Below are 24,913 nucleotides of genomic sequence, written 5' to 3' on the forward strand. Positions count from 1 at the left end.
TCACTAGCAAACTGAGACTGGCCCACAGGAGAGCAGGTGAATCCCCAGGTTGGCTCCTGTGCAGGCATAAGCCACTACCCCCCAATGTAACGACGGTGTTACGTTCCCCCTGGGAGATGTGGAGTTAAAAGGTCACAATGGGCAATAAATCGCAGGTTCTCTTTAGAGACGGTGTGATTCGTGTCCTATTTTAAATGGATTTCCTATCCATCAGTGCTAAAAGGGTTAAGGATTCCCTACTTATACTAACTCCGGGCTTCTTCCTTGCTGGTGAAAGAATCTTCTTCCTGGAAAGTGTTGAGCTGTGTATTTGGGAGATGTGGTTGAAGTGTTCTGTATGGATTAGGTTTGTGAGTATTAATCTCCTTATCCTTATTTCTACTTAGTTTGTTTGTTCCTCCACTTCCCTAGCTTCCTCCCTTTTTTTGGTGAGTGTTTTTGTATGATAGTGGTTTTCAGTTATTCATGTCTGTCTCTGTGTCTTGTTTCCCTTACATTTCTGTCCCATGCCTCAAAGAAGTGGGGGGAGGCGATAGATTAGGGTTTAATGGATGCATAGTAAGGTTGGAGACCCAGACCTCTCTACCATCAAGAGTACCCCTGGGACAGAGATAGTTAGGGTTGCAGTTCCAGGGACAGTTTAAGGCCCCTATCCCTTACTTCAGACTGCCACTCCATAACAATGAGCTGTAGTTTGTCCAATACATTTGATTCACTATGTACAGGAACCTCATCATTCATTCATGTAAAATTTGCATGTGGCATGTGGCCCCTAAATTGAATGTTAATGGTTAGTCCTTGCTACCCCAGTCCAACAGTCATCGCTAGGATAGGCCGTCACTTTCTGACTGGGTCCAATCAATAGTCTCTATGATTGCAGATGTATACATGCCTGTTGGGGTAGATGTCACAGCTATTGAACAACACTAGAGCTAGGCTCATCCCAACCTTGCTGCAAAGCTTTGTCAGCCTTCATACATATGGAATGAATGCCAATCTATGGAAGCAAATAATCATACAATTGGGGATTAAGTATCAAACTCTTATAATCAAAATAGGCACCCCTATCTTATTCTATCTCATCCTACTCCGGCCCAATTTGAGAGTGATCAAAGTATTGGGCAAGTTGAAATACTACTGAATGAATAGTTGCCCCAGTACGCATTAGATCAGTGGATGAATGCATCAATATTGATATACAGTGCCTATGAGATAAAACTCGGTTTTGGATTTCAGAGAGTGTGAAAAGCGACAGAGAGAAAATCATGACTGCATTCAAGCTTCATTATGTTCATTACGCATTCAGATAAAACACCTTGGATGAAGTTGGAGTGCTACAGAATTTTTTTTTTATACAGTCAAGTTGGACTCCAAGGAAACATAGGAAAGCATGAGCATCACTGTCCCATTCCATGTCTACAGGACAGCCGAAGAGTGCCAAGTACAGCGCTTGACTTTCTCCATCAGTCTCATGGATAATGATGGGTGACATGGTCGACAGCTGCTTCATAAAGACTGAGTCCTGAAGATCTCCATTCTCTGTGTCAATAGGAGTCCCAGAGGTGATCAGTAAGTATCAGTATCCTTTAAAGTAAGGGAAAAAAAATGCTTGGGTTGTCTTCTTCTGAGATGACCTTTCCCAGATACATTTGCTTATAAGAAGGCATTGTGCCAAGCAAAAGTGCTGTCAGGTGATACTACCCAATTATCCAATAGCACTGAAGGGAGAATGGAAAAACTGAACGTCTTGTGTTTACGCTCTCTACTAACCTACCTAAACTTTTTATTTTTATTTGCAGTACTCTTTCCTCCACTCCCTATATCCAATCATTTACAGTGCATGTTACCTTCACCACAAAAACATCTACAGAATTCGCTATTTCTCACCATGTAAACTATAAAAACGTTCTTACTGTCGCCCTGGTTCACTCTCATCATGATTCCTGCAACTCTATTCGGTCGTCTTCTCATTAGCTCTCCTTGATGCCTCTACCCTTTGCCAGTCATTGCACTGGTTGCCAATCTGCTATAGATTACTACATCAATTTATCACTCTCACCCACAAAGGTCCCCACAATGCCGAGCCACCCTACATCTCCTCTATCATCCCTGTCTACCACCCTACTCTTCATTCTGCTAATACTCTAGGGATAGCATCTTCCACAAACCAAACTCCTGTCTTCTAGAATTTTCTTGTGGTGCATAAGTTCACCGGCATGCACTACACCAGACAATCTGGTTAATTTGCAGTATCCACAGTTTTATGCAGATTTATCGCATCATCTCACTAATCTAACAAATCTCCCTTTCTACTCTCTTGCTCAAAATAGCTCTTGGGGTCGAATCCATTATTGCATTTCCGCATGTTTTTTACTATTTTTTATTTTTATTTTTCACCTACTTATCTTTTGCGCTGAATTCTTGTTTCAATTTGCACCTTTTTTTAAAGTATTTATTATATTTTTTCTTCTATTCTTCTATTCACCTTTGTATCCGGAGTTTGGGGTTTCCAGATATTTTTCGCTGATTCATCAATTGCGATTTATCAGACCATCGCAAAATGTGGCTCGAATGTACCTCCCCTGGAGTAATTTTATGCATGACTGTTATCTTGGTCCAGTTTTTTTGTGCTATTTTGAGGAATGTGTAACTTTTTTGTTCTAAAGGGTTGTCAAAGATGGCAATGAATGACACCAGACAAAAAACAAAAGGTGACTTTAAAGGGGGTATCAGGGACATAAAAAAACAAAAAAGCACTTACAGGCAGGTGACTGTAACTTACCTGCCTGTTGTGCATGGCGCCGTTCTTCCCCGACACAGAGAGCTCATAGAAAAATATCAATAATAGTTACGCAGCAATGTATCCCCCTTTGGAATTCTAGAAAAGCTTGCCACCCAGAAAAAGATATATCTAAGAAACGGTTGAATTGATTTATTTTGTTTAATTATTAAATGCACCTAAAAATATTTCAAGACAGAGAATAAAACAAAATTTTTGTCTCATATTCATGCAGATTTAAAGTACCGTATACGCTATTTATCTGGATGTTGTAGAGAACTATTTGTTGGGATGACCTAGGCTATGTCCACATACTGCGTTATTTTCTGTATTTTACAGTGCCAGTGCAGCGCCCCAGAGTCCTGGTCGTTGCAGTACTGATGCTCCGCCGCTAAGGGGGGCTATGGTACGTCTGATGGCACTGAAGGAGTTCTTCTGACCAGGTATCACAGTCACCAATACACTTCACAGTCTGGCCTCTAGGGGGAGCTAAGGGTTCTATGTATTAGGCCACTCCTCACAATCTGGTAAAACTGGGGGTTAGGCAGAAAGTTAGACAGAAGCTGACTGGGAATCGAACAGGCAACACCCTGTGGCAGAGGGTGTTGCGGGGAGAGACTCAGGGGGGTCCCTGTCAGGGGTGGGATCCTGACAGAGGCCTAGGGAACAGAGAGAACGTTACGGGACCGCGCCTGCACGAGATAGCGGCGGTACCCCAAGAAAGGATAAGAAGCGAGGTTCATTGTGCTGAGTGAGAAACGAGATCAACGCAACAAGGAGAAATACCAGTAGGAGTCGTGCTGTAAGACGAGGCAACATCCTACTGAGGCGCGTAGCCGGTGGCCGGAACGCCGAGGAAGTACTAGGCTCCAAGCAATACTTCAAACCTACGGCAGGACAGTCAGCTATAGGCGGGTTGTCTCACACAAATCACGTACGAAGACACAGGGGGCAACAATAGGAGAGGGGCGACGCTAGGGTCCCGGAAGAACTCCGAGCCTACCCGTCATACGGGTGCGTCCTAGCCATATCATCTGGGGGACGAAGCAGAACATCTTAATCGAGTGGTGAGGGAACTTCAGAAACAGACACAACAGTTGTGGGGACTATCCCGTAAGCACAGCAGGGGAGGACCACAACACACAAGTGCTAGAAGGTAGGCACAGATTTCCACCTGCAAAGGGAACTCTGGAGGTGCCATCGGACCGGCCGGACTTGCGCAGCCCGGTTAACCGTATTCCGGACTGAGGATCCTGGAACCTTCAGTAAAGAGGTAAAGAGACTGCAACCTGGTGTCCTCGTTATTTACTGCGACCTGCACCGCACCACCACAACATCCTCACCATTCCCTCCACCTTCATTGTACGCCCCTCAGCAGGGTCACGGGCCGGGTCTAGCCACCGTGACAATCCCAGAGCAGAGACTCAGAGGCCCGGTACCGGGTACCCCTCGGCCCTGCGGCAGTGGGGGCGCTACACCAGCAAAAGCTCTGAGATTTCAGAAATCTCACGCACCCTCTTGGTTTCTTTATTCCCACCAACTGAATTGGAGAACTGCACCTTTTTTTTTTTTTAAACCTGCACCATGTCGATCCCTTCAGCATTTTTGCTACGTTTTTTTTCAACCACAGAGAGCAATGAAGACGAGAAAATTGTTGCAAAAAAAAAAAATGCAACTGTATTTTCTTTGCGCTTTCGTGTTGTTTTTTTTAACCATTTTTCAACTAATAAAATTAACTGTATTAAACATATATTGTAATCAGTGGCCAAATGACACTATCGAAAACGCTGAGCAAAACATGCAGCAAAATCAATGAAAAACGATCTTTTTATTGTCCAGAAATCAGTAAAACTAGAAAATTGCAGTAAAAACTCTGTGTGCGAGCAAAGCCCTATACTTTATTCATCTGGACAGTTCTGCGTTATATGAATATTTACGTGGCGTGATCTAGGTGTAGGGACATGATTTTAGGGACTTTGCAGAACACAACATATAAATAAAAAAATAAAAATAGTATGTAATAGCTATATAAATAGCTTTATAAATTCTGTTTAATAAAAAATGATTTAACCTCATTGACGTTGATTGAAAGTAAAGGCAAATGTAGATATCATAGTTCTATATACGCAGGCACACATACTGCACATACCTGACTGCAGACAGGAGCGTACAACTGAGCACACACAACAGCAATGAATACATATTCACACAACAGAAAGCCGGCATCATATATCAGCTTTAAATTAATCAGTAACCAGGTAACAGCTTCTCTCTGTTCAATGTCACACTCACCTTTAAAGTGTCATTCTACCTGAATGCAAAAATCTTTTCTAATGGTTTGCAGCCACAATATTGCTCACAGCTCAGGGTAACATTTATGCTGGGAATCTGGGTAGCTGCTAAAGTATACTCTAGTAGTGTTTGACAAAAAAAATATGACTCATCAAGGTCCTATAATAACTTCTTTTTATTAAAACTCCTTTTTATTAAAGAGAATCTGTCAGTAAGATCATCCCCCGTCAGCCATCAATATTAACATCCAGGTCATAGAAATGTAAATAAAATGATACCTTGATATCTGCAATCCGATGTCTTATTCAGGAGAAATCCACATTTTTCCTAATATGTAAGTGAGTTGTTAAGATCTATGGGCCGGACATAGATCTCCCTGAGAATCTGCCTCCAGAGCTTATTTTACATGTACGAGGGCATTACCAGTGTGAGACATATAGATCAGGAAAGCAGACTGTCAGTCTTTACATGTCTCACGCTGATAATGGTGTCAATAAAAACATCCACTCAGAACGTGGAACATAAGCCATCACCCAGCCCCAGATCACGAAAAATGTAAACGCTATGGGTCTCGGAAAATGGCGAGAAACGCAAAAACTTTAGTTCATACACATTTTGGAATTTTTTTTTCACCACTTAAATAAAAAATAAACTATACATGCTTGATGACTGCATACTCGTACTGACCTGGGGAATCATATTACCATATAGTGAATAAAAAATACAAAAAAATTGTAGATTTGCACTTTTTTTGCACTTGTTTTCAGTTTCCTGTACATTATGTTATAAAATCAATAGTGTCATTCAAAAGCACAACTCGTCTTGCAAAAAACAAGCCCTCATACACCTATATTGATGGAAATATAAAAAAGTTATGACTCTTGGAAGAAGGTGAGGAAAAAACCAAAAACGAAAAAAAAGGAAAATGGCCAGCGTTGAAGGAGTGAAAGAGGACAAGTTTAAGCATGATAAACTGGCCACATCGTGGAATACTGGCTGTAGGGATGGACAAAAATGTGTTTTAGATTGTTTTTATTTCCAGTAAAATTTAGATTCAAATTTCTCCTTAAACCAAGGGTCATAGCAGGGGTTCTTGTCAGGGGTTGGTTACCTTTTCCTCTGTATGATGGGAAAAAAGAACATGCCCCCAGAGAAGCTCTGAACATCTTTCTTGTGAGACATCTTATGACACACAGCCCTGCTCTCTTCCCTCCTTGATATACTGCGTAGAGTAGAGCTGAGCTATGAGTCATTACAAACACTTTGGGAGCACTGAGAACCACCTCCTACCTCATGATATCAGAGGCTCCATCATTGTTCTGTGATGCACAGCAGACTTGGACTGGCCCACAGGAGAACAGGAGAATCCTCTGGTGGGCCCCCATGCAGTAGTAGGCCACCACCCTCTTATATGAGCAGTACCTGGCACAATAAACTTGAATCACTCTGTACAGACAAAGGCGGCATCTTATTCATTTACCAATTTACCCAGTTCAGTGTTATATAAATTTGTAATTGAGGATAATGTCACATTTGCATATAGCTGAGAAGTGGGGCTCTGGGGATGGTTTCTAGTGGGCCCTTGGCACTCTAGTCCGAAACTATGGACATGTGACCTTGCACCAGGCCAACCAATTAAAAGGAGAGCTGGGAATGTAGTCAGGTAGGAGGGCTCCTATTCAGTGGTCACAAATTTCCAACGTTGGCCGATGGACAGGGTCCTGCAAACATATTTGCAGAAACAGACAAGGGTTTGTGTCTCTGCCTTGCTGGTTTTTAACCTGATTTCTGACACTGCTATTCTCCAACTCGTTCCACCAGCCAGCAGCTACTCTGCGGATACAAGCCAGAGACCCCTACAGCAAAGCTCAAACTACAGTGTAAGGATTAACGGTGAACACCAGGGAGTCCTTGGGATCCGCTAAACGGAGTCTCCTAGGCGGTCCATGGTAGCCCATTTATGATGTATTAATGGAGATTGGCCTTCTAAGAATAGTTGGCGGGCTCAAAGAGGCCCAATGCAGTACTATCAAGGAGGGCTAAAAGGTAACAGCTTCAACCCTAAAAACTGGATATTGGATATGAGATGCTGCCACTTCTATTCCCTTCGCAACAAATGTCCAGGTCTCTTCGACTCTTTGAAGCTTTTCATGTATAAGGAATCGGTATAATCAGTATGTCTGAAATATATTTTTATTTCCCAGATTATCGTCTCTATGAGCCGGAGCATTTTGAGCAATCAAAAGAACTGTTATGGGAGATCATATTCACAGCAGCTGTTCTCCCGGCACTGTGAACTGAATACAGACACCGGCTTCTGTCAATACTAAGAATAGATGGCCTGCTGCGATGCTCTCTATTGATGAAATACAGATCAATGAATCTGAATGAATGAATTCTCTGATTTTCCTGCTTTCCGCTATTGCTCACTGCTGCTGCTTGTGATCGCAGTGCTTTTTAGTAATGTATAATAGGAAACTGCTAAAAAGCAATTTCTAGAATACAAGTGACAGTTCTCTCTTGGTGAACCGTCTCGTTAAGTTTGGTAAATACATTACCCTTTTCATGAATGGGGGTATTTTTAGTAAAATTCTCCCTATTGGAGCGCTTTATTCTAAGAGTATGTTCACACTGGAGATTTTTGGTATACAAAAAATTCAATGTGTATTTGCACTTCAATTTGCAGCAAAAATCTAAAGCTGACCTTCGGTTTTCTGCAATGGATTTGCAGCTTCAGTCGCCATTGGGTTTAGTTCTATTCAGTGGAGCTTTTGGGAAAGGTGACAATGGAGCCGAGTGATATATCAAAACTGTAACAGAAATCTGCAGCTGTATCTGGATTTCAACAAGGAATATGCACCAAAATCAGCATGAAAAAAACTCCTTGTGAATGCATACTAAGGCCGGCCTCACACTAGCGAGTATTACGGATGTATGAGAGGTGCAGAAAATACGGAATGCATACAGTACAATGATTCTCTATGGCCCAGCTCCTATCAGCCGTATTTTACGGATCCGTATTATACAGTCTTGTACGGCCGTAGAAAATCACAGCATGCTGCGTTTGTCACCGTATTGCGCAAAAAAAATCGCCAATGAAAGTCTATGGGGGCGAGAAAAATACGGATTACACACGGACCATGCGTGTGACTTGCGAGAAATACGCACCGGAGTTCTCTAGAAAAGCCGGCAATTCAGTGCGGTGTACAGTAAAATCACACTGACAGACTAGAATAGAACAGATAGAATAAATGTCTACACATAGAATAGGTGTGTATATATATATATATATATATATATATATATATATATATATATATGTCAGTGAGACACATATATATATATATTTATATTTCATACAGCGCCAGATATCATAAAAGCCGCTAATTCAATTGCCGGCTTTTGCTATCTCCTTCCCAAACCCGACAGGATATGAGACATGGTTTACATACAGTAAACCATCTCATATCCCTTTTTTTTTGCATATTCCACACTACTAATATTAGCTATTAAATTAAAGAGTTAAATCGCGGAAAAAATTGGCGTGGGCTCCCACGCAATTTTCTCCGCCAGAGTGGTAAAGCCAGTGACTGAGGGCAGATATTAATAGCCTAGAGAGGGTCCATGGTTATTGGCCCCCCTGGCTACAAACATCTGCCCCCATCAGGAAGACTCCCCCCCCAAAAGGCACATTAGTCACCGGCCCTATAAGACGACATACGGCGTATAAGAAGACCCCCGACTTTTAAGAAGATTTTATATTTTAACTGGAAAAGTTGGGGGGTCGTCTTATACGCCCAGTCGTCTTATATGCCGGAAAATACGGTACTTTGTAATAATGTGTGTGTGTTTTATTAACCATTTCGTACTATTGGATTATTAATGGATAGGTGTCATAATTGACGCCTCTCCATTATTAATCTGGCTTAATGTCACCTTACAATAGCAAGGTGACATTGACCCTTCATTACCCCATATCCCACCGCTACACGGGAGTGGGAAGAGAGTGGCCAAGTGCCAGAATAGGCGCATCTTCCAGATGTGCCTTTTCTGGGGTGGCTGGGGGCAGATGTTTGTAGCCAGGGGGGCCAATAACCATGGACCCTCTCTAGGCTATTAATATCTGCCCTCAGTCACTGGCTTTACCACTCTGGCAGAGAAAATTGCGCGGGAGCCCACGACAATTTTTTCCGCGATTTAACCCTTAAATTTAATAGCTAGATCGCCCAAATTTTGCACATACACACTACTAACATTATTAGTGTGGAATATGCAAAAAAAAAGGGATATGAGATGGTTTACTGTATGTAAACCATGTCTCATATCCTGTCGCTTTGGGAAGGAGATAGCAAAAGCCGGCAATTGAATTAGCGGCTTTTGTGCTATCTCGCGCTGAATTAAATATAAATACAGTATATATATGTGTCTCAATAACATATATATATATATATATATATATATATATATATATATATATATATTAGCTATTGAACCCATTCTACTCCCGGGTGGCGAGCATTTATATTGGTATATGGTCTCCATCCTGGTATGTGCTGTGTTATGATCCTTAATGGCTGAGGATCACAAATAGACCAGCAAGTGAATAAACTAAGGACGAGCTCTAGGGAGATGGTAACTGGACTGATCGCAAATCTGAACCTATCCAACACAACTAGAGGTAGCCGGTGAACGTGCCTAAAAAATTCCTAGACGTCTCGAGCCAGCCTGAGGAACTAGCTACCCCTAAAGAGAAAGAAAGACCTCGCTTGCCTCCAGAGAAATAATCCCCAAAGATATAGAAGCCCCCAACAAATGTTAACGGTGAAATAAGAAGAAGGCACATAGATAGGGATGAAATCAGATTCAGCAAAAGAGGCCCACTAGTACTAGAAAGCAGAAAATAGAGCAGGGGTCTATGCGATCAACAAAAAACCCTTACAAAATATCCATCCTGAGATTTCAAGAACCCACACACCAACTAACGGTGTGTGGGGAGAAACTCAGCCCACTAGAGCAACCAGCAAGTGAGGGAATTACATTTTAGCAAGCTGGACAAGAAAACATGATAAACACTGCTGATCAATAAATGAGCAAACAAAACTTAGCTTATCCTGGATGGACTGGGAGCAAGGTAGTCAGAAGGAATCTGAGTAGCACTGATTACATCGACAGCCGGCAACAAGTGGAAGTAAAACAGAGCTATATAGGAACCTCCCAGAGGATAACGAACCAGCTGATAGCCAGAGACCAGCAGGATAACAGACAAAGCCACCAGGGGGAGCCCAAAGCAAAAGTCACACCATACCACCAGTGACCACAAGAGGGAGCCTGAAAACAGAGCTCACAACAGTACCCCCCCCTTGAGGAGGGGTCACCGAACCCTCATGAAAACCGCCAGGGCGATCAGGATGAGCCAAATGGAAGGCACGAACCAAATCGGCCGTATGAACATCAGAGGCGACAACCCAAGAATTATCCTCCTGACCATAGCCCTTCCATTTAACCAAATACTGGAGCCTCCGTCTAGAAATACGAGAATCCAAGATCTTCTCCACCACGTATTCCAATTCTCCCTCAACCAGCACCGGGGCAGGAGGCTCAACCGGAGGAACCACAGGCACCACATACCTCCGCAACAACGAGCGATGGAACACATTATGAATAGCAAATGATGCTGGGAGGTCCAAACGAAATGACACAGGGCCAAGGACTTCCAGAATCTTATAAGGACCGATAAACCGAGGCTTGAACTTAGGAGAGGAGACCTTCATAGGAACGAAGCGAGACAACCACACCAAGTCCCCAACGCGAAGTCGGGGACCCACACAGCGACGGCGGTTGGCAAAGAGCTGAGCCTTCTCTTGAGACAGCTTCAAATTGTCCACCACATGATTCCAAATCTGATACAACCTATCAACCACAACATCCACTCCAGGACAGTCAGAAGGCTCCACCTGACCCGAGGAAAAACGAGGATGAAACCCCGAATTACAAAAAAAAGGAGAAACCAAAGTAGCAGAACTAGCCCGATTATTAAGGGCAAACTCGGCCAACGGCAAAAAAGTAACCCAGTCGTCCTGATCAGCAGAAACAAAACATCTTAAATAAGTCTCCAAGGTCTGATTAGTTCGCTCGGTTTGGCCATTCGTCTGAGGATGGAAGGCCGACGAAAAAGACAAATCAATGCCCAATTTAGCACAAAAGGTCCGCCAAAATCTAGACACAAACTGGGATCCTCTGTCAGAAACAATGTTCTCAGGAATCCCGTGCAAACGAACCACATTTTGAAAAAACAGTGGAACCAACTCGGAGGAGGAAGGCAACTTAGGCAAGGGCACCAAATGGACCATCTTAGAAAAATGATCACACACCACCCAGATGACAGACATTCTCTGAGAGACAGGGAGATCTGAAATAAAATCCATGGAAATGTGCGTCCAAGGCCTCTTCGGGACAGGCAAAGGTAACAGCAAACCACTGGCTCGAGAACAGCAAGGCTTAGCCCGAGCACAAATTCCACAAGACTGCACAAAGGAACGCACATCCCGCGACAAGGAAGGCCACCAAAAAGACCTGGCCACCAAGTCTCTGGTACCAAATATTCCAGGATGGCCCGCCAACACCGAAGAATGAACCTCGGAGATGACTCTGTTGGTCCATCTATCCGGGACAAACAGTCTCTCCAGTGGACAGCGATCAGGTCTATCCGCCTGAAACTCTTGTAGCACATGTCGCAAATCTGGGGAGATGGCAGACAAAATCACCCCTTCTCTAAGGATACCAGCCAGCTCTGAATCTCCAGGAGAGTCAGGCACAAAACTCCTAGAAAGAGCATCAGCCTTCACATTCTTCGAACCAGGCAGGTACGAAACCACGAAATCAAAACGAGAGAAAAACAACGACCAACGAGCCTGTCTGGGATTCAGCCGCTTGGCCGACTCGAGGTAAATCAAATTCTTGTGATCAGTCAAGACCACCACACGATGCTTAGCTCCCTCGAGCCAATGTCGCCACTCCTCAAATGCCCACTTCATAGCCAACAACTCCCAATTACCGACATCATGATTCCGCTCGGCAGGCGAAAACTTTCTTGAAAAGAAAGCACATGGCTTCATCACAGAGTCATCGGAGCTTCTCTGCGACAAAACAGCCCCCGCTCCAATCTCGGAAGCATCAACCTCCACCTGGAAGGGAAGTGAGACATCTGGCTGACATAAGACCGGAGCCGAAGAAAACCGGCGCTTCAGCTCCCGAAAGGCCTCCACAGCCGCAGAGGACCAATTAGTCACATCAGAACCTTTCTTGGTCAAATCCGTCAAAGGCTTAAAAATTAGCTATGAAGTGACGGTAAAAATTAGCAAAACCCAAGAACTTCTGAAGACTCTTAACAGATGTAGGCTGCGTCCAGTCATGAATAGCCTGAACCTTGACTGGGTCCATCTCAATAGTAGAAGGAGAGAAAATGAAACCTAAAAAAGAAATCTTCTGGACTCCAAAAAGACATTTTGAGCCCTTCACAAATAAAGCATTGTCACGCAGGACCTGGAAGACCATCCTGACCTGCTTAACATGAGACTCCCAATCATCCAAAAAAAACAGAATATCATCCAGATACACAATCATAAACTTATCCAGATATTCACGGAAGGTGTCGTGCATAAAGGACTGAAAGACTGAAGGAGCATTAGAAAGTCCAAAAGGCATCACCAGGTACTCAAAATGGCCTTCAGGCGTATTAAATGCAGTTTTCCATTCATCACCCTGTTTTATACGCACAAGGTTATACGCACCACGAAGATCTATCTTGGTGAACCAACTAGACCCCCTAATGCGAGCAAACAAATCAGTTAACAATGGCAAAGGATACTGAAATTTGACCGTGATTTTATTCAAAAGGCGATAATCAATACAAGGTCTCAGGGAACCATCCTTCTTAGCCACAAAAAAGAATCCTGCACCAAGAGGGGAAGAGGATGGGCGAATATGTCCCTTCTCCAAAGACTCCTTTATATAACTCCGCATGGCAGCATGCTCCGGCACAGATAAATTGAAAAGTCGTCCCTTAGGAAACTTACTACCAGGAATCAAATTTATAGCACAATCACAGTCCCTATGAGAAGGTAGAGAATTGAGTTTGGGCTCCTCAAATACATCCTGGTAGTCTGACAAAAACGTAGGGACTTCAGAAGGAGTGGACGAAGCAATTGACACCACAGGAGCGTCACCATGAATTCCCTGACAACCCCAACTTGACACAGACATAGCTTTCCAATCCAGGACTGGATTATGAGTCTGCAACCATGGTAGACCCAACACGACGACATCATGCAAATTATGCAATACAAGAAAGCGAATCACCTCCTGATGAACAGGAGTCATGCACATGGTCACTTGTGTCCAGTACTGAGGTCTATTCGTAGCCAATGGTGTAGAGTCAATTCCCCTTAGTGGAATAGGGAATTTTAAAGGCTCCAAATCAAAACCACAGCGCCTGGCAAATGACCAATCCATCAGACTCAGGGCAGCACCTGAATCTACAAAGGCATTAACCGGGTAAGATGACAGGGAACAAATCAGGGTAACAGACAAAATGAACTTAGGCTGTAAAGTACCAATGGTGACAGATTTATCAACCTTTTTTTTGCACTTAGAGCATGCTGAGATAACATGAGCTGAGTCACCACAGTAAAAGCACAACCCATTTTGCCGTCTATAATTTTGCCGTTCACTTCTGGTCAGAATTCTGTCACATTGCATAGATTCAGGTGTCTGTTCAGAAGACACCGCCAAATGGTGCACAGGTTTGCGCTCCCGCAACCGCCGATCAATCTGAATGGCCAGAGTCATTGACTCATTCAGACCTGCAGGCGTAGGGAACCCCACCATGACATTCTTAATGGCTTCAGAAAGACCTTCTCTGAAATTAGCAGCCAGGACACACTCATTCCACTGAGTAAGCACCGACCATTTCCGAAATTTCTGGCAGTACACCTCTGCTTCATCTTGCCCCTGCGAGAGGGCCAATAACGCTTTTTCAGCCTGGTTCTCAAGATTAGGTTCCTCATAGAGCAATCCAAGGGCCAGAAAAAACGCATCTACACTAAGCAATGCAGGATCCCCTGGCGCCAATGCGAAGGCCCAATCTTGTGGGTCACCACGCAAAAAGGAAATGATAATCTTAACTTGCTGAACGGCATCACCAGAGGAACGAGGTTTCAAAGAAAGAAACAACTTACAATTGTTCTTAAAATTCAGGAACCTAGATCTATCTCCAGAAAACAACTCCGGAATAGATATTCTAGGCTCAGACATAGGACTGTGAACAACAAAATCCTGAATACTTTGAACCCTAGCAGCAAGATGATCCAGACTGGAAGCCAAGCTCTGGACATCCATGTCAGCAGCTGAACTCAGAGCCACACCAAGATTAAGAGGAGGAGAGAAGCTAGCACAGCAGCTAGACACACGGCAACAACAAGAAAAAAAAAAAAAAATTCTCAAGGCTTCTTTTCTCCTGCTTCTGCCATGTAATTAACACTTTGTTGGCCGGCTGTACTGTTATGATCCTTAATGGCTGAGGATCACAAATAGACCAGCAAGTGAATAAACTAAGGACGAGCTCTAGGGAGATGGTAACTGGACTGATCGCAAATCTGAACCTATCAACACAACTAGAGGTAGCCAGTGAACGTGCCTAAAAAATTCCTAGACGTCTCGAGCCAGCCTGAGGAACTAGCTACCCCTAAAGAGAAAGAAAGACCTCGCTTGCCTCCAGAGAAATAATCCCCAAAGATATAGAAGCCCCCAACAAATATTAACGGTGAAGTAAGAAGAAAGCACATACATAGGGATGAAATCAGATTCAGCAAAAGATGCCCACTAGTACTAGAAAGCAGAAAATAGAGCAGGGGTCCATGCGATCAATAAAAAACCCTTACAAAATATCCATCCTGAGATTTCAAGAACCCACACACCAACTAACGGTGTGTGGGGAGAAACACAGCCCACTAGAGCAACCAGCAAGCGAGGGAATTACATTTTAGCAAGCTGGACAAGAAAACATGATAAACACTGCTGATCAAAAAATGAGCAAACAAAACTTGGCTTATCCTGGATGGACTGGGAGCAAGGTAGTCAGAAGGAATCTGAGTAGCACTGATTACATCGACAGCCGGCAACAAGTGGAAGTAAAACAGAACTATATAGGAACCTCCCAGAGGATAACGAACCAGCTGATAGCCAGAGACCAGCAGGATAACAGAAAAAAGCCACCAGGGGGAGCCCAAAGCAAAAGTCACACCATACCACCAGTGACCACAAGAGGGAGCCTGAAAACAGAGCTCACAACAGTGCTGCTCCCATCTTGCTCTCCCATCCTGTCATGTGCTGCTCCATCCTGCGTCCCCATCCTGTCATGTGCTGCTCCATCCTGCATTCCCATCCTGTCATGTGCTCCCATCCTGCGCCCCCATCCTGTCATGTGCTGCTCCATCCTGCATTCCCATCCTGTCATGTGCTGCTCCATCCTGCATCTCCATCCTGTCATGTGCTGTTTCATCCTGCACCCCCATCCTATCATGTGCTGCTCCATCCTGCGTCCCCATCCTGTCATGTGCTCTCATCCTGCGCGCTGAGTGCGGGCGGCTGTGCTGAATGCGGGCGGCTGTGCTCAGTGCGGGCGGCTGTGCTCAGTGCGGGCGGCTGTGCTGAGTGTGGGCGGATGTGCGTGGCGGTGCTGAGTGCGGGCGGCTGTGCTGAGTGCGGGCGGCTGTGCTGAGTGCGGGCGGCTGTGCTGAGTGCGGGCGGCTGCGCGTGGCTGTGGTGTGTGCGGGCGGCTGCGCGTGGCGATGCTGAGTGCAGGTGGCTGAGCGTGGCTGTGGTGAGTGCGGGCGGCTCTGCGTGGTGGTGGTGAGTACGGGCAGCTGTGCGTGGCGGTGGTGAGTGCGGGCGGCTGTGCATGGCGGTGATGAGTGCGGGCGGCTGTGCTGAGTGTGGGCGGCTGTGCTGAGTGCCGGCGGCTGTGCTGAGTGCGGGCGGCTGTGCGTGGCGGTGCTGAGTGCGGGTGGCTGTGCGTGGCGGTGCTGAGTGCGGGCGGCTGTGCGTGGCGGTGGTGAGTGCGGGCGGCTGTGCGTGGTGGTGGTGAGTGCGGGCGGCTGTGCAGGTGGCTGTGCTGAGTGCGGGCGGCTGTGCGTGGTGGTGGTGAGTGCGGGCGGCTGTGCGGGCCGTTGTGCTGAGTGCGGGCCGCTGTGCTGAGTGCGGGCCACTGTGCTGAGTGCGAGCGGCTGTGCATGGCGGTGCTGAGTGCGGGCGGCTGTGCGTGGCGGTGCTGAGTGCGGGCGGCTGTGCGTGGCGGTGCTGAGTGCGGGCGGCTGCGCGTGGCGGTGCTGAGTGCGGGTGGCTATGCTGAGTGCGGGCGGCTGTGGTGAGTGCGGGCGGCTGCGCGTAGCGATGCTGAGTGCGGGCGGCTGAGCATGGCTGTGGTGAGTGCGGGCGGCTCTGCGTGGCGGTGGTGAGTACGGGCGGCTGTGCGTGGCGGTGGTGAGTGCGGGCGGCTGTGCGTGGCGGTGGTGAGTGCGGGCGGCTGTGCGGGCCGCTGTGCTGAGTGCGGGTGGCTGTGCTGAGTGCAGGCGGCTGTGCTGAGTGCGGGCCGCCGTGCTGAGTGCGGGCCGCTGTGCTGAGTGCGGGCCGCTGTGCGTGGCGGTGCTGAGTGTGGGCGGCTGTGCGTGGCAGTGCTGAGTGCGGGCGGCTGTGCGTGGTGGTGGTGAGTGCGGGCGGCTGTGCTTGGTGGTGGTGAGTGCGGGCGGCTGTGCGTGGCGGTGGCGAGTGCGGGCGGCTGTGCGTGGCGGTGGTGAGTGCGGGCGGCTGTGCGTGGTGGTGGTGAGTGCGGGCGGCTGTGCTGGGCGCCGAGTGCCGGGGGCCTGAGCAGGCGGGGACACCGGTGCGCTGGGGGGGGGTCAGGTGCCGGAGTCGCCGCTAGCTCAGGCCCCGGCACTTGCTATATTTACCTGTCTCCCGTTCCACTGCTGCGCGCCGCTCCATCTGTGACTGTTCAGTCAGAGGGCGGCGCGCATTAAGTGCGTCATCGCACCCTCTGAACCGTTCAGTTCAGAGAGGGCGCGATGACGCGTTAATGCGCGCCGCCCTCTGACTGAACAGTCGCAAGCGGAGGATGGAGCAGCGCGCATCACTGCATACTCACCCTCGTCCCTGCTTCTCCGTTGGAGATCGCGGTGTGCATTCAGTGCTTACGCATACCGCGATCTCCTGGGAGCGTCACTCTGTGGGGTCCAGACTGCGCCGGCGCTTGCGCTTGCACAGTCTATAAAGGCTTCGGACAGAGTGACGCTCCCAGCGTTATATTATAGATATATATATATATATATATATAGATACAGTGCCTACAAGTAGTATTCAACCCCCTGCAGATTTAGCAGGTTTACACATCATTTGGAATTAACTTGGCATTGTGACATTTGGACTATAGATCAGCCTGGAAGTGTGAAATGCACTGCAGCAAAAAAGAATGTTATTTCTTTGTTTATTTTTTTTTTAAATTGCGAAAAGTCTTTTCAGAGGGTCATTTATTATTCAACCCCTCAACCCACCAGAATTCTGTTTGGTTCCCCTAAAGTATTAAGAAGTAGTTCAGGCACAAAGAACAATGAGCTTCACATGTTTGGATTAATTATCTCTTTTTCCAGCCTTTTCTGACTATTTAAGACCCTCCCCAAACTTGTGAACAGCACTCATACATGGTCAACATGGGAAAGACAAAGGAGCATTCCAAGGCCATCAGAGACAAGATCGTGGAGGGTCACAAGGCTGGCAAGGGGTACAAAACCCTTTCCAAGGAGTTGGGCCTACCTGTCTCCACTGTTAGGAGCATCATCCGGAAGTGGAAGGCTTATGGAACTACTGTTAGCCTTCCATGGCCTGGACAGCCTTTGAAAGTTTCCTCCCGTGCCGAGGCCAGGCTTGTCCGAAGAGTCAAGGCTAACCCAAGGACAACAAGGAAGGAGCTCCGGGAAGATCTCATGGCAGTGGGGACATTGGTTTCAGTCAATACCATAAGTAACGTACTCCACCGCAATGGTCTCCGTTCCAGACGAGCCCGTAAGGTACCTTTACTTTCAAAGCGTCATGTCAAGGCTCGTCTACAGTTTGCTCATGATCACTTGGAGGACTCTGAGACTGACTGGTTCAAGGTTCTCTGGTCTGATGAGACCAAGATCGAGATCTTTGGTGCCAACCACACACGTGACGTTTGGAGACTGGATGGTACTGCATACGACCCCAAGAATACCATCCCTACAGTCAAGCATGGTGGTGGCAGCATCATGCTGTGGGTCTGTTTCTCAGCCAAGGGGCCTGGCCATCTGGTCCGCATCCATGGGAAGATGGATAGCACAGCCTACCTGGAGATTTTGGCCAAGAACCTCCGCTCCACCATCAAGGATCTTAAGATGGGTCGTCATTTCATCTTCCAACAAGACATCGACCCAAAGCACACAGCTAAGAAAACCAATGCCTGGTTCAAGAGGCAAAAAATCAAGGTGTTGCAGTGGCCTAGTCAGTCTCCTGACCTTAACCCAATTGAAAACTTGTGGAAGGAGCTCAAGATTAAAGTCCACATGAGACACCTAAAGAACCTAGATAACTTGGAGAAGATCTGCATGGAGGAGTGGGCCAAGATAACTCCAGAGACCTGTGCCGGCCTGATCAGGTCTTATAAAAGACGATTATTAGCTGTAATTGCAAACAAAGGTTATTCCACAAAATATTAAACCTAGGGGTTGAATAATAATTGACCCACACTTTTATGTTTAAAATTTATAAAAATGTAACTGAGCAACAAAACTTTTTGGTTTGTAAGATTTATGCATCTGTTAATAAATCCTGCTCTTGTTTGAAGTTTGAAGGCTCTAACTTATTTGCATCTTATTAAACCTGCTAAATCTTCAGGGGGTTGAATACTACTTGTAGGCATTGTATATAGACTGTATATATGTTTTAATGAACATTTGAGCCCATAAATCCATTAGATGACGGTTTTGCAAGCCTGCGAGAAAATATCGCAGTACGGATGACATACGGATTACATACAGAGGATGAAATGCGCAAAATATGCTGCCACACCCTGCCTACGGATGACATATGGATCACTATTTTGGGAACATTTCTGCGTTTTACGGCCATAAAAAAACGGACAGTATTTCCCTATGCTGAGTGTGAGGCCGGCCTAATTGTGTGAGCACACAGCGTTTTGTTCAGGCAGATGTCACCTGGAAACTGCCTGAAAAAGTGCTAAAAAGTATTAAAAACAATAAACAAATGCACTGTTTATATATAAAATTAAAAAGGAAAAAAACCCAACTATATTAACGAAGAGAATGATGACAAAGAAGATGCTTCGGAAAGAACACCACCGGCATTTTCCTGAAGTTTCTTCTGCTTCAAAAAGTATGGAGATAATCCGCCACCTAAATTATGTCATTTGTATATAACCTTAGGTGATCCAGTGTCATCACTAAGCTATGGAAAGCCTCTCAGACTATGCCGAGAGCATAGTCTACGACGCTTTCGTCAGTGAAGAACTGAAAGATATAAAGCATTGCAATGCTACTGCATTGCAATGCTTTATACCAGCAATCAAAATGAAAAGAGGGAATAAGTAAAAAAGTTAAAAAATATACAAAAATAGTAATAATAATAATAAAAAATATACAGTATATTATACCAACAAATACACAATTTTATGTTAAAAAAAAAGGTAAACATATTTTACTGCATCCAGAATGACCGAATCTATAATAAAGTCTCACTAGTTAATCCCTTCGGTGATGACCGTAAAAAAAAGTGGCAATCTTTGTTTTTTCATCATACCGTTGGAAAAAAAAATGGACCAAAAAGACGAATGTAAATAAAAATGGTATAGCTGAAAACGTGATATTATCCTGCAAAAATAAGCTGCCACATAGCTCCATCAGCGAAAAAATTTAAAAGTTATAGCTCTCAGAATACAGCGATGCAAAAAAAATTTTTTCCTAGAAAATAGTTTTTACTGTGTAAAATCACCAAAACATAAAAAAATATAAAATTTTCTATATTAAAATTTTCGATATAATAGAAAATTATCATGGTGAACAGTGGTGAACTCACTGAGCTCAGCGCTGCATCGTGACATTTACTGAGATCTTACTGAGGTCACCAGAGTTCAGGAGCCCGCTCGCTGCAGCTCATTCTCCCATGCTTCTCAGCATGAAGGGTCACTGTTATCAGCGGTGTTTCAGGAGACATCACACAACAAATTGTATGGTGCATTTTCTCTGGTTACCCTTGTGAGAATAAAAAAATTGGGGCTAAAAGAACATTTTTGTGGGAAAAATTAGATTTTTTTTATTTTCACGGCTCTACATTATAGACTTCTGTGAAACACCTGAGGGTTCAAGGTGCTCACCACATATCTCTATACATTCCTTGAGGGGGTCTAGCTTCCAAAATGAGGTCACCTGTGGGGGATTTCCACTGTTTAAGCACATCAGGGGCTCTCCAAACGTGACATGGCGTCTGCCCTAAATTCTAGACATTTTTGCGTTCAAAAAGTCAAACGATGTTCCTTCCCTTCTGAGCTCTGCCATGCACCCAAACAGTTTAAAAAATTGTACTGATGTAAAGTAGACATGTAATAATTGTTACTTATTAACAATTTCGTGTGACATAACTCTTTGATTTAAAGGCATAAGGATTAAAAGTTTGAAAATTGTGAAATGTTCAAAATTTTCACCAAATTTTCAATATTTTTACAAATAAACGCAAGTATTATCGAACAAATTTTACCACTATCATGAAGTACAATATGTTGTGAAACAAACAATCTCAGAATCAGTAGGATCCATTGAAGTGTTCCAGAGTTATTATTGCCTCATGAAGTGACACTTGAAATAATAAGGCTTGGACATTAACGTGTAAAGTGTCTTGGTTCTTAAGGAGTTAAGGTTAAAGGGGTCTTATCGTTTCCAGATCATATCCCAGTATTCTGGTGGTTAGCTGACTTTGCAGTGTCTTTATAGCTGCTGAGGGCCCTTATGACTGCTATCTAACCCAGCGTGTCATTTTGAAAATAAACCATCAAATCATCACAGGTTCAAGTCCACTAGGGATGCTAAAATAAAAAGTAAAAAATATTCTTTCATCCTTGTCTCCTTAAAATAAATAAATAAAAAGTAAGCATATATATGGTATCGTAAATTCTTGATGTATTAAGCTATAAAATAAATGACCGTGAGTGGTAAACACCATAAAGAAAAAAGAAATTAAAACAGCAAATTCCATTTTTTTTTATCACAGCACCTCCTGTAAAAAAAAGACTATAAGAATACATCATTAAAAGGTGGTATGTAGCTAAAAATAGGGTCAATAAAAACTTCAGCTTGTCACACAAAAAATATTCACTCATACTGGTCTTTTGGCAAAAAAAATTTAAAAAAAAGGTGGGAGAGGAGAGGAAAAAACTAAAACGCAAAAATAAAAATAAATCGCCTGGTTATGAAAGGGTTAAAGGTTTAAATTAATTAATTTATTGATTGAGTTAAAGATAACACTTGACCCATTGCCTGGCTTTAATTCCACCTCATTAATTCCACCCTTTTAGTTTGGACTCATTTTTTTCATGTTTCCTTGCATTCTATGGAAATGCTTCCCTTGACCCCCTGCCGGTCTCTATATTTTAGCATTTAACTACATTGCTGAAAAAAGTAATAGAACATTAGAAAACCACATTATTCTAGCAGAGAATACAAATAAAAGTGGTGTTTCTGGCTTGATAAAAACTTTTGGTTAAGCTGAGACATTGAGCTTTTGCGTCCCCTGATGAAGCGGATTATGCTGACTTCCTGCCTCTTGATGGTTGTATTACACGAACGGATCAATTTGAGGGATTTTTCCCATTACTATTACTTCCGCCTCTGTTTTCTGTCTTTTGTGCTGCTTTCAATTCCTTCTAACGGCATTGTATTTTATCAACACATGACGGCTGCATCAATCTCATGTGACAACACGTTATTGATGAAGGCGAGGATACAGAGACCGTCATGAAGCACTGTAAATGGGGGATTATAGTATGTTATGTTTATTTTAAACCTATTCGGACTAAGTTTACCTAAAATGAAAATTAAATTGAGAATGAAATGGAAAATTATTTAAATCTTTTTTTTTTTTTTTAATTAGATTTTTTTTTTTAACCAAAATAGCCCCCAGACCTAATGGGAGTTATAGTGTAGAAATAGTCAAACCAGTGAATCCTTACAATGTAAAATAATGAAAGCCATATATCTTCTAGAGATGCTGGGGTACCAGGTATAAACTATCTTTATAAATATTAGTCATGGAAAATGTTAGACAGACAGAGAAATAGAGGAAGGACCTCACCCCAAGGTCACCAGGCTGGTAGAAGTCCTACAATATTTGTCCCTTGTGCTCCCCTTATAATTCTGTCCTGGGTGATGAACTATTATGTCCCATTTTTGCTGATTTATACAGGATGGCAACAGCATAGTGAGGTAAAAAATGTTAGATAGACACAGAAATAGATGGAGGACTTCACCCCAAGGTCCCGAGGCTGGTGAAGTCCTACAGCATATGTTTGTTGTACTCCCCTTATAATTCTGTCTTGCGTTCAAGACTATTGTGTCCCTCTTATACTGATTTATGCAGCATGGCAGCAGCATAGTGAGGTAAAAAACGTTAGAAAGATAGAGAATTAGCTGGAGGACCCAACCCAAGGTCTACAGGCTGGTGGAAGAGCTACATAATGTGCCCCTTATGGTTCCTTATAATTCTGTCTTGGGTGCAGGACTATTGTGTCCCTGTTACACTGATATACAGATGATGGTAACAGCATAGTAAGGTCAAAAATGTTGGAAAGGCAGAGAATTAGCTGCAAAACCCAACCCAAGGTCTACAGTCTGGTGGAAGAGCTACAGAATGTGCCCCTTATGCTCCCTTATAATTCTGTCTTGGGTGTAGGACTGTTATGTCCCTGTTATATTGATTTACAGATGATGGTAACAGCATAGTGAGGTCCAAAATGTTGGAAAGACATAATTAGCTGGAGGACCCAACCCAAGGTCTCCAGGCTGGTGGAAGAGCTACAGAATTTGCTCCTTATGCTCCCTTATAATTCTGTCTTGGGTGTAGGACTCTTATGTCCCTGTTATATTGATTTACAGATGATGGGAACAGCATAGTGAGGAAATGTTAGACGGATAATTAGATGGAGGATTCCACCCCAAGGACCCCAGGCTGGTGGAAGTGGTACACTATGTGCCCCTCGTGCCCCCTTATAATTCTGTCTTGGGTACAGGACAGGATGGCAATAGGATAGTGAGGTCAAATTAAAATAACAAATGGCAGTCATAATTTTAGCTCACCTTTACAGCAATACGCATCCGTGTTTCTTAGGCCGGGAGGGTGGAGGACACAACACTGCTCTAATGGCCTCATCGAACACAGTCTTGAGACCGCGCTGGGTAAGAGCTGAGCACTCTAGATACTTCACAGACTCTGTCGACACAAAGAAACAAAGCTTGAGCAAAGGTGTAAAATGGAAAAAGAAAGCATTTAGGTCATGAACGGAAAGCAGAGAGGCACAAAAAACAAACAGATAAAGACAAGAAAGCGATCCACGGACAGTGTGGGTGAATACTGTACATGAGCAGGATAGACGGCAGGGCGGCTATTATTTATTATGGTAGCAGCCTTCTTAGTGGGTTTACATTCAGACCTTGTCTTTGCTCAACCAAAAACAAGATCATTATCCATTCTTTTCAACAGCATCATTAGTCTTCTCTTTCTGTTTCCCACAGCTTGCTTCCATAAATCCTTTCTTCATGCCGGCAATATCAAAATTACATATAGGATTTATTTAACCCTGCTACAGATTAGCTTCTTAGCCTCTGACACGTTTTTTCCAAGAGGCAGTACTAATACATTTAAAAGGGTATATTACAGTTCACCAAATTAAAGTTATTCATTATAAAGCAAAAAGTTATACAGTTTTCCAATATATGCCATGTTCTCACGATTTTCAAGACCTCTGCTTGCATAGTCATTCAATAACAACGTTACAAGTGGTTATCTGTTATGATCCTAGTGGCTGAGGATCACAAAACGGACTAGCTAAGTTTATGAACATAGACACGAGCTCTAGGGAGGTGGTAACTGGACTGACCGCAAACCTGATCCTAACCAACACACTAAAGGAAGCCGGTGAACGTGCCTAAAATCCTGGACGTCTCGACGCAGCCTGAGAAACTATCTACTCCTGGAGGGAAAGTAAGACCTCACTTGCCTCAAGAGAAATCACCCCAAAGATATAGGAAGCCCCCAACAAATAATAACGGTGAGGTAAGGGGAAAACACAAACGTAGAAATTAAAACAGATTAAGCAAATGAGGCCCGCTAATACTAGATAGCAGAAGACAGATAGGGAACTGTGTGGTCAGTAAAAAACCCTATGCAAAATACCCACGCTGAGAATACAAGAACCCCCAAACCAACTAACGGTGTGAGGGGAGAAACTCAGCCCCCTAGAGCTACCAGCAAGCAAGGAAATCACATATTAGAAAGCTGGACAAAAATAAACCAAGAAACATGTGACCACTGATGGTCAAAAAATGAACCAAGCAAAACTTAGCTTCTCTTGAAGAGACTGATAACGAAGGACTGCAGGAGAGCTCCAAAATAGCACTGAAGACATTGACAGCAGGCAAAAACTGAGAGTCCAGGTGAACTAAATAGGAAACCAGCTAAGAGATAACGAGACAGCTGATCCTGCCTCAGACC

The 24,913-nt window shown here is 44.2% G+C and overlaps 1 protein-coding gene across 4 annotated transcripts in view; it reads right to left on the bottom strand.

Annotated features, from left to right (window-relative positions):
* The window catches only part of RAC2 (Rac family small GTPase 2), a 107,672-nt gene that overhangs the window by 13,980 nt on the left and 68,779 nt on the right, over positions 1–24,913 (bottom strand). For all 4 annotated transcript variants that reach the window (XM_077277261.1, XM_077277263.1, XM_077277265.1 and 1 more), the window contains one exon: positions 23,500–23,632. In XM_077277261.1, the coding sequence (XP_077133376.1) occupies positions 23,502–23,632 (131 nt within the window). In that variant the 3' untranslated portion in view covers positions 23,500–23,501. The remainder of the gene's footprint in view (positions 1–23,499; positions 23,633–24,913) is intronic.

This window comes from Ranitomeya variabilis, chromosome 8, assembly GCF_051348905.1.
Source record: "Ranitomeya variabilis isolate aRanVar5 chromosome 8, aRanVar5.hap1, whole genome shotgun sequence".
Lineage (NCBI taxonomy): Eukaryota > Metazoa > Chordata > Amphibia > Anura > Dendrobatidae > Ranitomeya > Ranitomeya variabilis.